Consider the following 20,143-nt stretch of genomic DNA (forward strand, 5'->3'; position numbering starts at 1 on the left):
TTCTAGGGGTGATAGAATTGTATTATTTACAGGGAACCCGTCATGTCCTCAAACGTTCTTAACCTGCACATATGGGGCTAACCGGCAGGTCAAAAGTGTGGCCGCTGCACTGAGAGCCCAGCTGCCAGGAGGAAATGAACTTTATTCCTCCTGGAAGCCTCCAGTTTTCAGTCATAAAGACGTGTCGGGCGCGGTTTTAGTCACTGCTCAGTATATTGTGAGTGGCGGCTCTAACAATGCACAAGGTACTTTCAGATAAAAATGTGGTATCAATAAAAACACAAAAAAAATTTTGGACACAATTATTCTCGCCAAAAAAAGTCGTCCTTACCGTATAATTATGGAACTATATATACTATTTTTCCACATTAATTTATTGACATACTGATAAATAAAAAGGTAGGACTGTAAACTAAAATAGGTATTTGTGAATTATTTAGAGAATATTCCACTTTTGTACCACTAGATGGCAGTATAATAAAATATATATATATATATATATATATATATATATATATATATATATATATATATAACTACATGATGCATTTTCGCTATGATTTTGAATAAACTATGGAAATTAATTTCAGAGATTTATAAATGCATATGTTCCCCCTTTTTGTATATCAGTATGTCAATAAATTAATGTGGAAAAATAGTATATATGGTTCGATGCTTATAAACCATGTCGTGGGGCCTGGGTGGTGAGTAAGTGGTCATCCCTGCATGGAGGGAGAAGGGGACACCATGCAAGTGAACCGGCCATAGCGGTACAATTTTGTATATGACGCTCTGATCCGAGTATCTGCTTCGTGTGATCCAATTCTATCAGATGACAGAATAGTAGAAGATGGAGCAAAAATGTCTCCATCTTCTCTATTCTCTGAGTCCACGGAAATCAGACTGCACTTGGATGTAATCCACGCACCCATAGACTTGAAAGGCATACTGCGATTTTTTTTCTTATGCTGAATTGGTATGAACAAAAAAAAAAATAAAAAAATCGCTGATCACCACCACCCCATAGAATAATATTGGTCCAAATGCTATTAAAAAGAAACATCAGATAACACTCGTCCGATGTATACGCTCGTGTGGGAGAACTCTTAGGGCTCATACTCACTTGCGAGAGACTCTCATGATTCACGTGCGAGTCTCTCGCATGGAGACCTGGCAGTGCCGCCAGCACTCGGACTGGAGCGTGCGGCTACATGTATTTCTATGCAGCCGAATGCTCCGGTCCAAGTGCCAGCAGCAGTGCCAGGTTTTCATACGAGAGACTCGCAAGAGAATCATGAGAGTCTCTCGCAAGTGAGTATGAGCCCTAAGGTTGAGAATGGGAGCAGTTAGACGCTTCCAAGTGAGAAGAAAGACAGTAGAACAAGGACACAGAGGGGAAAGTTCAGTAGAGATCTGGCCTTGGAGTTCACCTAATTTATGAGGTCCAGTCTGGGTATGAATTTATGTATGGGTGTGGTCTGTACTAATTTAGGGGTCTAGCGAGATCTAAATAATTTTAGGAGGCTGGTCTGGAGTCTGAATTAATTTAGAGGTTTGACTTTGGGCTTTAATTACTTAAGCAGCCTGGTCTGGGGTCTGAATTCATTTAGGAGTCTGGATTGAGGTCTGATATTTGCATTTATTTAGGTCTTTAGTCTAAAATCTAAATTAATTATAAGGTTTGTCGAGGTGATATGCGATATAGTGGGTTAGTCTAGGATCTAAATGCATTTATAGGGTTTGGGTCTTGAATTAATTTAGAGGTCTGGTCTGCGTTCTTAATTTAGGGTTCTGAAAGAATTTATGGGTCTGTCTTGGGGTCTTGTCTGGAGAATATTTATTTAGGGATGTAGTCTGAGGTCTGTATTTATTTAGGAGTTATTTTGTATGTCAGGTCTGAATACTCTTAACCCCTTTCTGCCATATGACGTACTATCCCGTCCATGTGCCCTGGGACTTAATTCCCAGGGACGGGATAGTACGTCATAGCGATCAGCGGCGCTCACGTGGTGAGCGCCGCTGATCGCAGCCGGGTGTAAGACCCCTTGGGGGGTCTAGTTTCCAAAATGGGGTCATTTGTGGGGGGTTTCCACTGTTTAGGCACATCAGGGGCTTTCCAAACGCGACATGATGTCCAATTCCAGCCAAAAAAGTCAAATTGCGCTGCTTCCCTTCCGAGCTCTGCCATGCGTCCAAATAGTGGTTTACCCCCACATATGGGGTATCAGCGTACTCAGGACAAATTGCACAATAACTTTTGGGGTCTTGTTACCCTTGTAAAAATAAAAATTGAGGGTGAAAAGATCATTTTTGTGGAAAAAATATGATTTTTGAATTGTACAACTGTACGTTATAAACTTCTGTGAAGCCCTTGTGGGTTCAAAGTTCTCACCACATATCTAGATGACTTCCTTGGGGGGGTCTAGTTTCCAAAATGGGGTCACTTGTTGGGGGTTTCCACTGTTTAGGTACATCAGGGGCTCTCCAAACGTGACATGGTGTCCGATCTGAATTCCAGCCAATTTTGCATTGAAAAAGTCAAACGGCGCTCCTTCCCTTCTGAGCTCTGCCATGCGCCGAAACAGTGGTTCCCTCCCACATATCAGGTATCAGCGTACTCAGGAGAAATTGCACAATAACTTTTGCAGTCCAATTTCTCCTGTTACCCTTGGTAAAATAAATAAAATTGGACCTGAAGTAATTTTTTTGTGAAAAAAAGTTAAATGTTCATTTTTTTTTTTTAAACATACAAAAAATTCCTGTGAAGCACTTGAAGGGTTAATAAACTTCTTGAATGTGTTTTTGAGCACCTTGAAGGGTGCAGTTTTTAGAATGGTGTCACTTTTGGGTATTTTCTATCATATAGACCCCTCAAAGTGACTTCAAATGTGATGTGGTCCGTAAAAATAAAATGGTGTTGCAAAAATGAGAAATCGCTGGTCAACTTTTAACCCTTATAACTTCCTAACAAAAAAAAAAAAAATTTGGTTCCAAAATTGTGCTGATGTAAAGGAAACGTGTGAAATGTTATTTATTAAGTTTTTTGAGTGTCATATCTCTATGATTCAAGATCATGAAAATTCAAAGTTGGAAAATTGCGAAATTTTCAAAATTTTCGCCAAATTTCCGTTTTTTTTTCACAAATAAACGCAAATTATTTGCATGAAATTTTACCACTAACATGAAGTACAATATGTCACGAGAAAACAATGTCAGAATCACCGGGATCAATGGAAGCGTTTCAGAGTTATTACCTCATAAAGGGACAGTGTTCAGAATTGTAAAAATTGGCCCGGTCATGAACGTGCAAACCTCCCTTGGGAGTAAAGGGGTTAAAGGAGTTGTCCAGTCTTGGGGCTCAAGTCTGCAGTCACACTATGTGACTGCTGACTTCTGAACAGTCAGAGCACACACAGCTCGTGCTGTCAGGATTCACCGGTTCCGGCAGCGTGCCTGAGCAGTCATGTGACTGCAAGTAGGCGATCTGCATACTTATGGCCACATTCCAGCTGTACGTGTCGAGCCTTGATCAATTCACTTGTGTCGTCTAAACGTGCCCAGTCTCGCGCAATACATGACAGTCATGCACCCGCCCGCTCGCACCCGCCACCGGAGAATACTGACAGTGCACACACTGTGCAATGTGAGAATTCACAAATCTGTAGTCACATACAGTGACTGTCGTCTTTAGCCAAAAGCCTGGATAACCCTTTTAATTGACATCTAAGTGTTAAATATTGCTTATATGTATGTTTTAACCATCCCTAATCTCCACCAAATTGTGATAACTCGTATAATTTTACTGCCTGGGATATGGATTCATTTTGAGAGTGTGGGGTCTGATTATATTTATGTTGCATTAGAGACTGATGACGGCTACATACGCAAGAAGCTAAAAATATCTGCAGCAAACTCTGCAGTAGTCAGGAGAAGATATCATGGTGGTCTGGGCCAGATGGATAAGAAAGGAGAAGAAAAATCACTCCAATCACAGGAGACCTCACCAGTGGGTCACTAGATGTAACTATCATGCATTTGGCCTGTTGACCAGGGGCATATCTACAATAGGTGAAGGAATTGCAATCGCACATGAGACCTGGGGGTCCAGAAGGTCCTTTTGGCCCATATGAAAAGGTTATAAGTATTAAAGATCTGCAATAGATGGGGGCCCAATTGGAGATTTTGCACTGGGGACCATGACCTTCAAGCTACACCATTGCCTTCGACTGCATTTAATGAGTGCCATATTCTTCTGCTTAGGCAGTGTCAGGATAATAGCATTGCCCATTCCACCACCTTCACAGTTTGAATTCTGGAGCCACTAAGCGCCCTTTTCCTAATCTAAAGAGATCAGGAAAAAAGACAAAAAAGGGTACAAGTTACATAGTCAAGATGTCATTTCATCTGAGCCTTACTTCAGCTGTCTTTCTACAACAAAACATTATTATATTACATAGTTTAACCTACCAGAGTCACATGGGGTGCATATACGGCAGCTATGTTCACCATTCTTAGTATTCATGTAAGTGCTTCCATCAATGCAGCTACTGCATGTCGGAGCCCCATGGTCCTGTTCGCAGTCAGACTTGGCGTATGTTCCTTTAAAAAGAGCAGACACCAAGTTATATTGCCCATTTCATATCATCATAAAAAATTTTATTTTACTGGAGACTTTTTTATGCTTTAATATTGTATTACATTGGCTTTAATTTGGCTTTTTGTTATTAATCCACAGAATAAATTAATTTTTGCATACAGGCAAATTGGTCTTCATAAACAACAAAAAACCGGAGTGTGAAAACATGCCCTTAAAGGGACACCACTTTAATAAAAAAATAATATTTTAATATATTAGGGAGAAATGTGCAACAGCTACGTGTCTGTTAAAAAAAAAGTTCATGTATTTAATATATTTTTTTTAAAAATACTCTAACGGCTTCTTATATTAGGTCTGTGACTTGTATCTATGCTCTGAGTAGGAAGACGGAGAGGCTCACTTACCTCAACTGAGAGCAGAACCTGTTCCCCACAATGTATCACTTAGTCTACTGGGTGCGGCAGCTGAGACAATATCAAAATTCCTAAATGTAGCATGAAGCAGGGTTCAGAACGCTCACCCCACCCACACAAGGCTCTCTATGTACAGTGTCTATTGAGAGTGAGCTGCTTTTAAAAGGAGGGGGCGTGGTCTGACCAGGGCTCACATGCACAGTGGTCAGGACAACAATAATCTCCTGGTGAGAAAACCTTAATTATACGCAAACCACACAGAGTCTAATAAATTAAATATTGCTGAAATCAGTGTCTCAGCTGCCATCTCAGACTACTTAACAAAAACCTGCTGACAGAGTCCCTTTAACTCTACATAACTTTGACAGGAGTAGTTGACAGGAGTAGGGGTAGTGACTCAGTGGAATCCTCACAACTTCATTGTTTCCACTAGACACAGATACATTGGGGAAAGGATCCCTCCAGGAACATGACTATTCTCAGTATAGAAAAACCAGGAAAAGAAAAATCAGGGGAAAATTAAAAAACACGTCACCACTTCTGTATTTATCAGCCACTCCTGGTTTTGCCTTACAAACACTGAGGTAAAACGCTGACCAAATACTGAATGTGGCCTAACACCTGCTCTGAGTCAGGGATCAGATCGATGTTTTAGCATTGTATGAATACATCCACTCTACTCTATGGGACCAAGTGCTGTCCAACGAAAAAACAGAACAGCACTTGGACCTGAATGTTCCTACAATAAGTGTTTAGAGCAGAAAATCTTCAGCATCAAAAATGCACCAAATAGCTTAATTGGCACTTCTATCTGTACCCCGATATGTCCCTGTGACGTCAGCCGCTTCAGAGGAAGTCTTGGGCGTGCGTATCTAATCACACTGGGAATGTCACCTGCACAGAAGGCACTGTCGCCCACAGAAGGGCGGAAGACTGCGGAGGAAAGACCAAATGAATGCGCACGCCCAAGATTTCCTCTCAAGCAGCCAATATAGCAGGGATAGGCGAGGTATGTGGAGATGAAGTGCAGAGGCAGATTGTCTTCTGGGCAACAACCCACCCATAGCCTGGAAGAGGTCATTTACAGAAACGGATAAAAGATGATTTCTCAACAAGACATCTTATATGGCGCACACAGGGATCACTCTCCTCAGTAGTCTATAGCCCGTATGCCCATAGTAATACTTTACATAGGTCAAATGTGGTGACAGATTCCCTTTAAGCTTGCTTAAATATCATTGCTCTCGGCAGCAGACTATCCTGTGTAAACATGTGCTGCCGAGAACATTTTTATTCTATGCACACAGATCGATCATATTAAAGGGGTTGTCCAGTCTAAAATACAAGTTTGCAGTCACTATGTGACTGAAGACTTGTGGCTTGTACTGCATGCTGAGATGGTTCTCCGGTGTCAGCAAATGCACCCCCTATGTGTACCACCACATGTAGCCTGAACTCTTATATGTACCTCCACATATAGCATGCACCCTCCTGTGTGTCCCCACATAAAGCCTGTACGCCCAATTGTACCTACACATATAACGTGCACCCCCTGTGTATCCCCACATAAAGCCTGCACCCCCCCATATGTATCCTGCACATGTAGCCTGCACCCTTATATGTACCTCCACATTTAGCATGCACCCCGCCGTGTATCCCCACATAAAGCCTGTACTCCCATATGTACCCTGCACACGTAGCCTGCACCCTTTATACAGTGGCGTAACTACAAAGTTATGGGCCCCGGCACAAACTTTCAAATGTGGCCCCCCATGCAAAAATATTTTCCACCCAAATTCACATTTTCCCTGAGACCATGTATGCCAAATGACAAACTGAGCCCTGCTACATCTATAACATAATGTGATATCAATATGATTTTGGTCAGATAATAAATTATACTTAGCTCGGCTGTGTCTGTATCACACTGAGGTATAAAGAAAAAACTCATACATATGAGATTTCCAATGCACAGACTTGTACTAAAAAGGACAAACTCAGCTCTGCTATGTCAGCCATAGATTGAGGTTTCCAATACGCAGACTTGTACTAAAAGGACAAACTTAGCACTACTATGTCTGTAATATAGATGAGATATACAATGCACAGACTTGTACTAAAGGATAAACTCAGCTCTGCTATGTCTGTAAGATTTGATGATTTCCAATTGCAGACTTGCACCAAAGGACTAGCTGAGCTCTGCTACATGGCCATGCTAATACTCACATGTAGGGCTGCAGCCGGGTCCCATCTGTTACTGCACCCCTAGGTGCAGCCGCCAGCAGCAGCCCCCACATGGGGAATAGCGCTGGGAGCAGGAGACGCCCTGGAGGAGATGGAGCCATAATTCCTACGGCTATGTGCACACGCTGCGGATCCGCAGCAGTTCTGCAGAGAGTGCACAGTACCATGTAAGTCTATGTGATTTACAATCCGCAGTGCACATGCTGCGGATATTTTAAGAGCAGAAAAAATGCGGTTTTAAATCCACAGAAAGAATTGACATGTCAATTCTTTCTGCAGATTCCGCTGCAGTTTGCCACTTATTCCATTGTCCAGGTTTCAAACGGCAGGGGAACCGCAGGCCAATCCGCAGGTAAAACCACAGGTTAATTTACCTGTGGTTTTACCTGCGGATCCGCATGGAAAAATCCACTGGTGAACCCGCAGCGTGTGCACATAGCCTACTTCTCCCAGGGTTGCAGATTTTTTGGGGGAAGGGTTTGCAGTCAGGTCACAGCCACATTATCTGCCACAGGTCGGGGAAGTGTCAGACATCGGGGTCTCGGCCTTCATTGTAGGCTGTGAAGTTACAAGTTTGCACACTGAGCCCCTGCAGCTGCTTCTAATTGTTGCATTAGCTCCACAGAATTAGAGGGGTGTTAATATTTTTTTAAGGAGCCTTCCCTGAAGGTTGTGGTGTGGATTTTGGAGATGGACAAGTTCTCCAGCTTCTCATTCCTATAAGCACAGCAGACACCCCCTCCTGTTCCCTCCACCAGGAGCCCGTGAGCAGGCAGGGGTCGGATTCTCCTTACAGGTCGCCTCACTCTGGACAAATTACTAAAGATGTTCCTTTTTTACAGTCTTCTCCCCTAAACCTGATTTCAATCAATGAGATCTCTGTCCTCTGCAGATGGAGGTGACAGTCTCTGCCCCCCCACTGTCCTACTCCAGTCTCTGGGTACAAATATGGGAAAGGTTCTCTGTGGACTGTTCCATCCAGGGAAATGGAAAGTCCCTGAGAGGAGACTTGTGCCTGACATCTGACTCCTCACTCCTGCCCCCTACACAGACTCTGCTGTCTTCTTGCCCCTCTATCTCTGTCCTCTGGGGTGATTGACAACTTACCAGCTGAATAAAGGTGGACACAGCAGTGAAGGACGTGCAGACACAGAGTTCTTCCTGTTATGACGCTGCAGCGCGTCTTTTCCAGTCCTGTGCAGTGTGGGGGTGTATTGGGTGTACTGGTCGGCTCTGGAGCATGCGCACTGCACATTCTGAAGCTGGCGAGTACACCCAAAACCCCCCAACAATGCACAGGAACGGGCATGACGCAGACGCAGCTCGCTCTTGTCTAACATTCACAGACAGGAGCCGGCTGCTTCGAGTGGGCCCCTAAGCACTCCGGGCCCCGTCACAGCTGCGACCCCGGTAGTTACGCCCCTGCCCTTATATGTACCTCCACATGTAGCATGCACCCCCCTGTGTATCCCCACATATAGCCTGTACCCCCATATGTACCCTGCACCCCTCATATATACCCACATGTAGCCTGCACCCCTATATGTAGCCTGTGTAACAAGGGTGACCGGGGTGGTAGTTCTGACCGAGTTCACCCACAAACACAGTCCACAGACACCCCGGCCCCTTGTAAATGAAACACAGGACGGACACAGCTTCCCTCATGGGTTACCTCTAGGGATGAGCGAGTAGTGAAATACTCGGGACTCGCTGTACTGAACAGGAAGTTCAGCTTCCTGTCTGTGAAAACTGGTGAGATTTGCTTTGCGAGAGGATTTCGGGACATATTTATGACCAATTTTTTAGTTTGTGCAGGTCTTTACTGCCTGGGTAGGCAGGGTCGGCTTTGACCAGGCAGATGCCTGGGGCCCCCACCTACAAAGGGGGTCCCCTGCATCTGCAGTCCATTTATGAAGTGCCCAGAGGGTGTACAGCAGTGAATAATGCTGTGCATTGCTCTAAGTCTTGGAGTGTCTCTCGCAAAGCCCCTTGAGCCCCCCTGTCTCTTTCTCCTTGCAGTCAGATTAAAAGTTGAGAGTGAGCACAGTGACAGTGTAGGAAGATGCCTGAAGCTCTGTATGTCTCCTCCTGAGTCCGGATCATGGCTGCTCCTAGCACTGTCCTGAGAATGGATATGCCTAAGTGAAGCCGCAGAACCTGGTAAGAGCAGCAGTAACAGATCAGAGTGCAGTGATTTCCTCACTATGGTCCTCAGCTCTGTGCTGATCGCTGCAGGATCAAGATTCACAGCCACATACATCAGCGATCAGCATCAGCTCTGACCACAGTCATGTGGTTGTAATGTGACAGGGCGACCTCCTGTCACTGTCTGGATGACACAAGACAGGGATATTGTCTGCTGAATCAGGGGATTTATGATATAGAAATAAATGAATTCCCATGTGAAATAATAAGAGTAAACCATACACATATATAGTACAGGTGTGCATAGGAATCAGCGTTTTTGGTGCATTTTTTTTTTACAGCCAAAGCCTCTCTCTTGGCAGTAAAAACACTGCTTTCAAAACGCCCATTTTTTAGGGTATGTGCAGACGATCTGTAAATGGCAGCACTTTGGATGCAGCGGACATGTGCTCCGTCTAAAGTGCTGCCCTCTGTTGAACGCGGGTGATTCCGCGTGTGGTCACTGAACCGTGCGGAATCACGGCATCCTATACATTGTACGGGTGAGATTTCTCTTGCGGAGACTCGTATCTAGGCAAGATAAATTGACATGCTGCGGTCTGGAGAGTCGTGCTGCATGTCCGTCTCTGTGGGTGAGGTGCGGGCGTATGTGCACGCATAGTGGACATGGAATTTCTAGAAATCCCCTCCACTATGCTGTAACATCTGGCCGCTGCGGGTTGGACGCTGTGGATGTACGCAGCATCCAGAGTTTACTGATTGTGGACACAGACCCTTAGAGCTTTTGCTGTTTTTTTTGTATAGTATTCATTTTGTCTACAGTACATGTCTAATAAAGTTCATTTTATTCACCAAAAACACAGTGAAAAACAGCATTGCGACACTTACAGCTTTTCTAAAACTTTTTCATTGCTTTCTACAGGTGTAAAAAAATTGCTGAAAGAAGTGACACGCTGCGGATTTAAAACACGCTGCAGTTGTGAAATTCAGTCAGGAGAAAATAAAAGGGTGTGCAGGAGATTTCTGAAAATCTCAGTCTTTGCTTGTGATATAAAATGCTGTAAACTTCTTATTTGCAGAAGAAAAAGCTGCAGAAATTATGCCCATGAACACGGCCAAAAGCTGCTTTTTAAAGTGCCAGCAAAACGTATGAGATTTCCGAAATCTCCTGCATGCGCTTGTTTTTTTTCTGACTGAATTTCTGAACTGTAGCACTTTTTAAATCTGCAGCGTGTCACTTCTTTCAGTGTGTTTTCACCCGTAGAAAGCAATGAAAGAATATAAAAAAGAAAGCTGCAGATATTGCAACGGCATTTTTTGCTGCAATTTTTTAAGTGGTTTTGGTGAATTAAACTATTAAGTCTCATTTACACGTTCAGTATTTGGTCAGTATTTCACACCAGTATTTGTAATGCAGAAACAGCAGTGGAACAATGAGAGGAAAAGTATAGTAGAAACATGACACCACTTCTGGATTTCTCACCCTCCTGGTTTTGACTTGCGCATACTGATGTGAAATACTGACCGAATACTCAACATGTGATCGTGGCCTTAAACATACTGTAGACAAAGCAAACATCCTCACTTTAAAAAAAACTGAAAAAAGTGTAAAGAACACCAGAAAACAAGCTGAAAAACAGGTGTTTTGAACGCAACATTTTTACTGCCAATAGAACAGGTTTTGGCTACTGAAAAAAATGCATGTGAACACAGCCATAGCATTTCAGAGTAAGACTATCTGTGGTTTTACATAGGACTGCAGGTGACATCTACTACATTATCTGTTCTCCAAGAGTTATCACTGCTATCTCTGGTGTTACATAGGATGAGGTCACAGTCATGTGACTGGTCACGTGAGCCGGGAAGGCTTCTGTTCTGGAGTGTGCTGTGCATAGAGGGAATTGTATGGCGATCAGTACACAGCCCCTTCTGAAATGACAGGTGGGCGTGGTGGCTGATTCGCAGTGCTGGAAAACTACAATCCCGGCTGGGATAGCGGGTGGGAGTGTCAAAATCGTGACTGTCCCGCTGGATCCAGGACAGTCGGGAGCCCTGTTGTGTTATCTGCAGTGCTAAAAAAAAAATTAAGAGGGGGTTGGGGGACAACTTTGTCTTGGGGCTTGGGCCCCCCAATCATTTCTGACCCTAGCAACGCTCCTGTGTAATCCTAATAGTGGCAGACCCGTTGGCTGATATAAGGCCCCTGAATATGGGAGCCACAGTGCCAGCACAGGCCCCTCTGCCACCTGTATCCACATCCTGCTCATGTAATGTAACCTAAATGTGTGATTTTACATTGTTAGCATTTGGGGCCCCACTTTAAACTTTTGCCTAGGGCCCCACTTTTTCTAAAACCGGCCCTGTGGGTAGGGTACGTGACCAGACTACTTTTGCGAAATTTGATGCTAAATAGATTGAATCACTTAGCGTTTTTTACAGTCAGATGTTTGGCATTTTCCTAAACATTTTAAGTTTTAATTTTGTACCTTTTTTTTTATAAATATTTTTACAATTTTACTTCTTATTTCCGATATGATGTGTCTAGTGTTATTTAATTTCATTTTATCACATAGGTGAGTTATGTAACATTTTGATAAATTTGGCCCAAAGTCCTTTAACATGGAAAAAGCACGCTAAAAAAAAAGTGACTTAAAAATCCACTTTCTAATAAATTACCCCCAAGTTGTAAGTTTTTCCCTAAATATTCAGGAGGGAAACCAGAGGAAAGAAATTATGCAGTATTATAGAAAAAGACATGACAATTACAAGTGACTACTAATACAGAAATGTCAGGAAAGGTGTCAGATCCATTTTAATGATTTCCTAAATTCAACTTACCTGCATTGCAAAGTTTACAACAGTGATTTACTGCCCTGTATTCTCCGTCTGGACAGTGGATTTCTCTCTTCCTCAGCTTGTGTAATATGGAATAGTCGACGTTTTTCTTTATACCTCTGTCTGTCGTATTGTGGTCGCTATTTTCTGCGAAAACCACAAAATTTAGAATAAGAGCCTGTAAGGATAAAGAGTCAGAGAAGAGCAGTCAATACCTTCTGTGATATAAAAGGCACACGTGTGTATGAGAGACATCGCTATTCTCAAGAAAAAAAAAAGTTAATATTTTATGGAATCAAATTTTCCCATAAAAGATCGGCGTCTAATTTGAAAGTGATCGATAGAAAATCAATATGAACATTAATTATATAAAACAGTAAAATAATATTGTTGTTATTAATGCAATGTGTTAATGCATTTTTAGCAGGGGAGGACACTGACAGCTTGGGGCCCCTGTGCAAGAAATGTGTCTGGGCCCCCCTCCTTTTATGGCGTCAAAGCTACATGTGTGTGTATATATATATATATATATATATATATATACACTGTATATTGATATTATATGGCCACATACACATACATGTGTATATATATTACATAGTCTTCTTTATTATGTATATTGCTGTCCCTTACACAGTGCCCTCTCTTATGTACAGTACCATCCCTTACATATTGGATTATATAGAGCCCTGTTTTTTATTACACATCGTCCTGTCTTTTTAAGCTGTATAATGCAATGATGGCTGATGGAGCATGGGAAAGCTTCCTTTCTAATGGAGGAGCTGATGGACTGGTAGTTTGGTCACCGGCTCCTCGATCATTTTATATCTAAAAAGAGAGGGGACTATGTAATAAAAGAGGGCACTGTAAATAACAAAATTAACAAGAATACACTATGTAAGAGACAGCACTATACATAACAGCAGAGGAAGCTATATAATAAGGGACGGCACCATATATAACTAGAGAGTATGGTACGTAATAAGGGACACGTTATACATAATAAAAGAGGAAACTATGTAACTAAGGATGGTGTTATACAGAATTAGTGAGTACACTATATGCTAAGGGACTGTTATACATAATAAGTAGGTATACTATATGCTAAGGGACTGTGTTATACATAATAAGTATGTACACTATATGCTAAGGGACTGTGTTATACAGAATTAGTGAGTACACTATATACAGTTGTGGCCAAAAGTATTGACACCCCTGCAATTCTGTCAGATAATACTCAGTTTCTTCCTGAAAATGATTGCAAACAGAAATTCTTTGGTATTATCTTCATTTAAATTGTCTTAAATGAAAAACACAAAAAGTATTGTCCTAAAGCCAAATTGGATATAATTCCACACCAAACATAAAAAAGAGGGTGGACAAAAGTATTGGCACTGTTCAAAAAATCATGTGATGCTTCTCTAATTTGTGTAATTAACAACACCTGTAACTTACCTGTGGCACCTAACAGGTGTTGGCAATAACTAAATCACACTTGCAGCCAGTTGACATGGATTAAAGTTGACTCAACCTCTGTCCAGTGTCCTTGTGTGTACCACATTGAGCATGGAGAAAAGAAAGAAGCCCAAAGAACTGTCTGAGGACTTGAGAAACCAAATTGTGAGGAAGCATGAGCAATCTCAAGGCTACAAGTCCATCTCCAAAGACCTGAATGTTCCTGTGTCTACCGTGCGCTGTGTCATCAAGAAGTTTAAAGCCCGTGGCACTGTGGCTAACCTCCCTAGATGTGGACGGAAAAGAAAAATTGACAAGAGATTTCAACGCAAGATTGTGCGGATGTTGGATAAAGAACCTCGACTAACATCCAAACAAGTTCAAGCTGCCCTGCAGTCCGAGGGTACAACAGTGTCAACCCGTACTATCTGTCGGTGTCTGAATGAAAAGGGACTGTATGGTAGGAGACCCAGGAAGACCCCACTTCTTACCCCGAGACATAAAAAAGCCAGGCTGGAGTTTGCCAAAACTTACCTGAAAAAGCCTAAAACGTTTTGGAAGAATGTTCTCTGGTCAGATGAGACAAAAGTAGAGCTTTTTGGCATCAACATAGAGTTTACAGGAGAAAAAAAGAGGCATTCACAGAAAAGAACACGGTCCTTACAGTCAAACATGGCGGAAGTTCCCTGATGTTTTGGGGTTGCTTTGCTGCCACTGGCACTGGACTGCTTGACCGTGTGCATGGCATTATGAAGTCAGAAGACTACCAACAAATTTTGCGACATAATGTAGGGCCCAGTGTGAGAAAGCTGGGTCTCCCTCAGAGGTCATGGGTCTTCCAGCAGGACAATGACCCAAAACACACTTCAAAAAGCACTAGAAAATGGTTTGAGAGAAAGCACTGGAGACATCTAAGGTGGCCAGCAATGAGTCCAGACCTGAATCCCATAGAACACCCGTGGAGAGATCTAAAAATGGCAGTTTGGAGAAGGCACCCTTCAAATATCAGGGACCTGGAGCAGTTTGCCAAAGAAGAATGGTCTAAAATTCCAGCAGAGCATTGTAAGAAACCCATTGATGGTTACCGGAAGCGGTTGGTCGCAGTTATTTTGGCTAAAGGTTGTGCAACCAAGTATTAGGCTTAGGGTGCAAATACTTTTGTCTGGCCCATTTTTGGAGTTTTGTGTGAAATGATCAATGTTTTGCTTCTTTCTCTTTTGTGTTTTTTCATTTAAGACAAATTAAATGAAGATAATAATACCAAAAGAATTTGTGTTTGCAATCATTTTCAGGAAGAGTATTATCCGACAGAATTGCAGGGGTGTCAATACTTTTGGCCACAACTGTACTAAGGGACTGTGTTAGACATAATAAGCGATAATAACGTCTTCCTCCACCTCCCCCTGTTCCTAAGGCCATTATAAGTCCCCTTTCCTCCCATCCCAATCCCCCACACCCCTCATTGTCCTCCTCCCCTCGCATCCCATTATTGCCCTCTCCCCCACCCCATCATTGCCCTCTTCACCATCTCCATCATTTTCTTCTCCCCCACCACTATCTTTGCTTTCTCCCACACCACTTCCATCATTGCCATTCCACCACCTCCATCATTTCCTCCTCCTCCACCACCCCAATTATTGCCCTTTCTACCACCACCATCAGTGCATTCTCCCCCACCACCCCATCATCTTTTTTTTCCCCCACCACCCCATTATTGCCCTCTCCATCACCCCCATCATTGCCTTCTCTCCATCACTCCCATCATTGCCTTCTCCCCATCACTCCCATCATTGCCTTCTTCCCATCACTCCCATCATTGCCTGCTCCATCACCCCATCGTTGCCTGCTCCATCACCCCATCACTGCCTTCTCCCCATCACCCCCATTATTGCCTGCTCCATCACATCACTCCTATCATTGCCTTCTCCCCATCACTTCCATCATTGCCTGCTCCATCACCCCATCATTGCCTGCTCCATCACCCCATCACTCCCATCATTGCCTTCTCCCCATCATTGCCTGCTCCATCACCCCATCACTGCATTCTCCCCATCACTCCCTTCTCTCCATCACTCCCATGATCCCATCAATACCTTCTTTCCATCACCCTCATCATGGCCTTCTCCCATCACCCCGGGCATCATGTCCTTCTCTCCCCATCACGGTCTTCTCCTCATGTCCGCATGTCCTCCAGGGCCAGGCTCCACCTACACACACATACATACATACACACACAGACAAACACAGACATACATACACACACACACATACACAGACATACATACACGCACACATACACACAGACAGACACATAGACACACACACATACATACACACACACACAGACATACACACAGATACATACACAAACACACAGACATACACACAGATACATACACACACACAGACATACATACACACACAGACATACACACACACACACATACAGATATATACACATACAAGCACACACACACACAAGTGACTGACTGACCGGCCGGCAGGCGCCACACGAACAGTGAGTGAAACAGTCACTCTGTCTCCTCCTCTCCTCCCCAACAGCGGCAGCGCAGCACAAGTGACTGACGCTATCATCTCACCTCAGGGCTGGCTCCTCTCCTCCTTGCTCCTGGCTCTGCAGGCGCTCCACATGGCTAATTTGAATAATTAGCCATGCGGTGCTGGAGGCTGGAGGGGCCCCCTCTTCCCCCGGGCCCCCCTTCAATGCACGGGCGGTAGGTCCACCCCTGAATTTTAGGGCAAATGCAAAAGCTTAATCTGCACCTCCTTAAGTTACACGACTTGACAGCAGTGTTTGAAGACTTTTTCTTTAACCCCTTCACGACTTGCGCACGCCGTACTAGTACTGTGCAGGTCACTTCTTTCCCTTTGATGTGGGCTCCAGCAGTAAGCCCACATCTTTCCTGGCACATGTCAGCTGTTTTGAACAGCTGACATGTGCCCAGAATAGCCACAGATGGAACTGCGATCTACCCGCAGCTGATAACCCGCTAAATGCCGCTTTCAAACTCAGACAGCTGCATTTAACACATGCTTCCGGCCATCGGGCCGGAAATCAGCCCATCGGTTACTCCCGTCACGTGATCGTGGGTCACGGATGGGTTGGCATGACAACCAGAGGTGATCGGCGCTCGTATCATCGCCTGTATGTAACAGAGCCAGTCAGGTTATTCCAACTTGTAGTCTCCCATGGCTATTGAAGCATGCTAAAAGTAAAAAAAAAAATATTTTAAAAGTACGGTATTAAAAAAAATATAAAAAGTTCAAATCATCCACCTTTTGCCCCATTCAAAATAAAACAATAACAAAATCAAACATACACATATTTGGTATCGCCGCATTCAGAATCGCCCAATTAAAAAAAAGCATCAACCTGATCGATAAACGGCGTAGCGAGAAAAAAAAAAGTTAAAAATGACAGAATTACATTTTTTTTTGTCGCCGCGACATTGCATTGAAAAACAATAACGGGCGATCAAAAGATCGTATCTGCATCACAATGGTATCAATAACAACATCAGTTCGGCACACAAAAAATAAGCCCCCAACCTGACATCATGAAAAATGGAGATGCTATGGGTATCGGAAAATGGCGCAATTTTTTATTTTTTTTTTTTAACAAACTTTGGATTTTTTTCACCATTTTAATTAGCATTTGGTGAACATGGTAAAAAAATCCAAAAAAGTTGTGAATTTGCACTTTTTTTTTAAATTTCATCACGCTTGGAATTTTTTTCCGCCATTTTTGAGTACACGATATAGTAAAACCAATGGTGTCGTTCAAAAGTACAACTCATCTCGTAAAACAACAAGTCCACACATGGCCATATTGATGGAAAAATAAAAAAAAGTTATGGCTCTGGGAAGAAGGGGAGCGAAAAACAGAAATGCAAAAACGAAAAAGGGCAAGGTCTTGAATGGTTAAAAGTTACTTTTTATACTTTTAATATACTTCTGACATTCTGGAAGTTTTGTGGGAAACTAAAATGGAGGGGCTACGCCAAGTGTCCTTTAATCTTTTTGACTTACGTTAAAAGTCCTTTGTATTTTGTATAGTTACCAACATTTCTATTTTAGCCCCATTCCCTACATCATCAAATTTGTAAGTGATGTTTGTGTAAAAGATGATCTTTTTCAGAAACAATCCTTGGGCAAAAAGAAGTACAGAAAAGAAGGGGTGTATTTATTGGGGGAGCAGATGTAGCAGTTAAAACATGCCCTGAGAGGGCCCAAATCCCACATACGGTATATATACATCAGTATTATAGATGGCCCATTACCAGTGGGGGACTAGAGATGGAGGCAAAGAAGCTACAAGTTAAAGGCAATTTGTCAGCAGGTTTATGCTACCTCATCTGAGTGCAGTATGATATAGGCAAAGAGAAGCTGAATCTAACTAGGTATCACTTAGTTTACTGGGTGTGTTGAGGAAAGTCTTAAATTCAAATACTTAATTAACCTCAAGTGTATTATTTCCCCTTACATGAGCTTTTTCAGACCAAAGTGTGATACTAAAGATGGCTGCCAACTCCTGCTTGCCTCATGCCATGTGCTTATGGAACTGGAATTTCCAATTCGGCCAAACCACCATGTGCTCCTTGGATCCACGCACGACGACGCCCACGGTGATGACCTCATGGACCAACCCAGCCTGATGACCTCATGGATCCGCCCGGACTAGCTCACTTGCCCAACCCACTAACCAAAGGAATACATCCGAGCACTCCCATTTTAGAGTTAACCAAGCCCCCTTTTATAAATCTATGTTTGAGTCAATAAATGCTCTCTTCTCTTGCTCTCTCTTGGAGCTGTGCCATACATTGATCAAGAGAGGTTACATCCAATTGTGTGGTGTGATTTCTTTTAGTGTGCACTGATCAATACCCATTGGGCCAGGAGCAGGCAACTATTGAACATTGTTCAACCTAACAGGTGCAGCCGTTATGACACAGAGTTTTTAGATTTAACAATGCAGCAGAGCTGAGAAAGCTTCCCCCGCCCACACCAGAGCTAACCCTGCCCACTCCAGGCTCTCATTGTACATAGGTTTAGACCAGGGGTCCTCAAACTACGGCCTGTGTTCCACATGCGGCCGACCGAGGACATTTTTCCGGCCCACTCCTCCTTCCTCAGCTACACCAGCCCCTGGGCCCGGCCGACATTGAACTTCACTACAGTTCAATGCCGACGGGCCCTGTTATCACTGGTGGGAATGACAAGGTGGCAGGGAAAGGCGATGCGCTGTCACACCGGAGGACTTAGGACCCTTCGTATGCAGCACAGACGACGCGACTGTCATCACGCCGCCTGCTCAGCCTGATGACGTCACGCCGCCTGTGCCAGAAGGCGGAGTCAAGTGGGCACCTCTTCAGAGCAGCGGGGGACATAGGTGAGTACTGGTATTTTTTTTATAACGCCGGGTCCGGTCTATAATGCGGACCTATGCTGCCTATTGGTGACATTTACCTGCCTATTGGGAATCTATGCTGCCTATTGGTGACATTTACCTGCCTATTGGGAACCTATGCTGCCTATTGGGGACATTTACCTGCCTATTGGGAACCTATGCTGCCTTTTGGGGGACATTTACCTGTCTGTTGGGGACCTATGCTGCCTATTTCAGACTTATGCTGCCTATTGGGGTCCTATGCTGTCTATTGGGGACTTATGCTGCCTATTTCGGACTTATGCTGCCTATTGGGGGACATTTACCTGCCTATTGGGGGACATTTACCTGCCTATTGGGGACCAATGCTGCCTATTGGGACATTTACCTGCTTATTGGGGACCTATGCTGGCTATTGGGGACCTATTGTCACCATCCATTTTTGGATCGATGTCAGATCTGGATCCTCATATATAACCTTTTTTTTCTTTCAGGCCATTGGGGGTTAATACCAGTTTTTGTCCCCGATGGCCGCTGGTGTTACTACAAGTCTAGTTAATCTGCTGGTGGGTTTTTGCTCCCTGTGGCCGCTGGTGTAATTGCATGGCTGGTCTACCTGTTGAGACAGGTGGAAACCACTCCCCCCTTCCTATATACACTCACCAGGTGCACCAGCTAGCTGTTGGTGATATTGTTCCTCTTTGGAGACCAACCAAGCTGGAGTTCAGGAGCTGACAGAGTTCTGTGGTGCTTCGGTTCTTTGCTGTTTTCAAGTGGCTAACTCTGCTGTCCTGGAGCATTGCAGCAGAGCAAGCTAAGTGTTGTTTTGTTTTACCCTATTCGGTTTAATCTTTTCCTTTTGGGTTTTTGTGCAGTACACTTTATTCCCTGTCTCACCTCCTGGGTAGGGGGTTGGGGGTTTAGCTCAGGGCTAAACAGGAGATAGGGACATGTTGGGGACTTGAGCCTCACTACCATCAAGTGTACCCACAAGTTAAGGAAATTCAGGGCTCCCCCCTTAGCCTGAGGGGAAGTTCATGGGCCTGG

The 20,143-nt window shown here is 43.6% G+C and overlaps 1 protein-coding gene and 1 long non-coding RNA gene across 4 annotated transcripts in view; one reads left to right on the forward strand and one right to left on the reverse strand.

The window, feature by feature from the left end:
- LOC141051298 (uncharacterized) overlaps positions 1 to 19,814 on the forward strand; it is a 145,127-nt gene extending 125,313 nt beyond the window's left edge. Inside the window, exon 3 of the long non-coding RNA XR_012220618.1 lies at positions 18,199 to 19,814. This is a non-coding gene — a long non-coding RNA (uncharacterized lncRNA). The remainder of the gene's footprint in view (positions 1 to 18,198) is intronic.
- Positions 1 to 20,143, reverse strand: part of FAS (Fas cell surface death receptor) — an 86,101-nt gene that overhangs the window by 26,490 nt on the left and 39,468 nt on the right. For all 3 annotated transcript variants that reach the window (XM_073548189.1, XM_073548188.1, XM_073548190.1), the window contains exons 2-3: positions 12,238 to 12,412; positions 4,468 to 4,599 (exon numbers count right to left, since the gene is read on the reverse strand). In XM_073548189.1, coding sequence (XP_073404290.1) covers positions 4,468 to 4,599; positions 12,238 to 12,412 — 307 coding nt within the window. The remainder of the gene's footprint in view (positions 1 to 4,467; positions 4,600 to 12,237; positions 12,413 to 20,143) is intronic.

Source organism: Dendrobates tinctorius, unplaced genomic scaffold (genome assembly GCF_039654945.1).
Source record: "Dendrobates tinctorius isolate UK_male_01 unplaced genomic scaffold, ASM3965494v1 ptg000156l, whole genome shotgun sequence".
NCBI classification, from domain to species: Eukaryota; Metazoa; Chordata; class Amphibia; order Anura; family Dendrobatidae; genus Dendrobates; species Dendrobates tinctorius.